Genomic DNA, 1,562 nt, shown 5'->3' on the forward strand with positions numbered 1-1,562 from the left:
CAATGATATCTGTAGTTACATAGTTGGGTTGGTCTCCACTCATTGGGTCAAAATTTGTTGAGCCTTTTCGTGGGCCCATCCATCAGTATAACTTACTAGAAGATGAGATGGATGCTTGATGCAATATTAGTGATACTGGTGTTATATCTACATTTATTCTGAGAAATTAGCCATACAACTTTCTTAAAAATCATTTATAAAAAAAATACTGAATCCATTTAAATATGGTTTAGTTACTGAGTTTCCTTGAAAAAAAAAAACAATTAACCTGAGTATTAAAAAATGTACAGGTTAAATTAGCATAATTTCTGTATAACACATTGCACTAAAAAAATGTTCTCTTGAAACTTTTACGGTCTACAGCTGGCAAGCTTGGAAAAAATTTAAATAAAATTAATTTAGACAGTTTTTATCTTTGGGTTAAAGAAATTAAGAAACAAGATAAGATTTTACTTGTGAAAATAGTTTGTAGCAAGTATGATGAATTTATTCCATATGTAGATCATGGACAGCATTACCAGGTAAACATTTTTTTAATGTATACTCCATTATTAGATGATTGTTCAAAAATTGCTATTTATATAAATATCACTTCAGTATCTAAACTCATAATTACTATAATTTCAAAAATCATTTTACATTTATACAGCTGACAGCTTATTGAAAATCACAACCATATACTTTTCAGTACTTTGAAAACAATTAACAATTCCTATAATATGAAACCCCAGTAAAACCTTGCACAAAAATAATAAATTCACTGTACAGTCTGCATAGTATAGAAAAGAAACTCCAAAGACATAAAACTGACTTATCTCACAATTACACTGATAATCACTGGAAATAACCTAAGCATCATAAGGTGGCAACCCGTAGAGCTCGGGCTTGAAATCTTCTAGCGACTTGAGGACCTGAGTAGCACCTTTCGTCATATCCTCCTTCATGCGAGGATCTGGGACCATCACAACCTGCATTCCTGCTGCCACACCTGCTGCCACTCCATTAGGTGCGTCCTCAAACACTAAGCACTGGAAAATGTCAGGAGTCGAAAGCATGAGGTATCGTCAAGTAGTGGGTGGGAGTTAAGATTCCACAATTTCAATGGAAATAACCAAGTTATCTAACATCTTTTCATTCTTAGTACTTATTAGTAACGTGCTATATTACTACTACTATCTACATTTTACTTTTACCATGTTTATGATTAATATTATGATTATTTCTTATGTAATATATTTAGCTGATGAGTTATTCATATTTGAAGTATCATAATCTAATTGTCGGAATATTAAGACAATGAAAGAGAAACAAATAAACAGCATCAGGTATTGACATGCTTCTCCCTTATAAACTCCTTTCATTGCCAAGCATGTGAAGTTTACTTATAGATAAGATATTGGAGCAGTAGTATTTAAGAAATGTTATGCATTTTGTTTCACATCCTATCATCACCTTATTCCACCAACCATAAGACAAAAGAAAAACATGTCTATGAGTAAAATTTCATATAGCAAGACTTTAGAAAATCAAGGCTTTTTGAATGCCAAAAGGTTGGGCATGAC

The 1,562-nt window shown here is 31.9% G+C and overlaps 1 protein-coding gene across 5 annotated transcripts in view; it reads right to left on the bottom strand.

The window, feature by feature from the left end:
* Nucleotides 1–133: 133 nt before the first annotated feature.
* LOC119586502 (pseudouridine-5'-phosphatase-like) overlaps nucleotides 134–1,562 on the bottom strand; it is an 8,863-nt gene continuing 7,434 nt past the window's right edge. For all 5 annotated transcript variants that reach the window (XM_037935240.1, XM_037935242.1, XM_037935244.1 and 2 more), the window contains exon 4: nucleotides 134–1,028. In XM_037935240.1, the coding sequence (XP_037791168.1) occupies nucleotides 849–1,028 (180 nt within the window). In that variant the 3' untranslated portion in view covers nucleotides 134–848. The remainder of the gene's footprint in view (nucleotides 1,029–1,562) is intronic.

This window comes from Penaeus monodon, chromosome 21, assembly GCF_015228065.2.
Source record: "Penaeus monodon isolate SGIC_2016 chromosome 21, NSTDA_Pmon_1, whole genome shotgun sequence".
Classification (NCBI taxonomy): Eukaryota; Metazoa; Arthropoda; class Malacostraca; order Decapoda; family Penaeidae; genus Penaeus; species Penaeus monodon.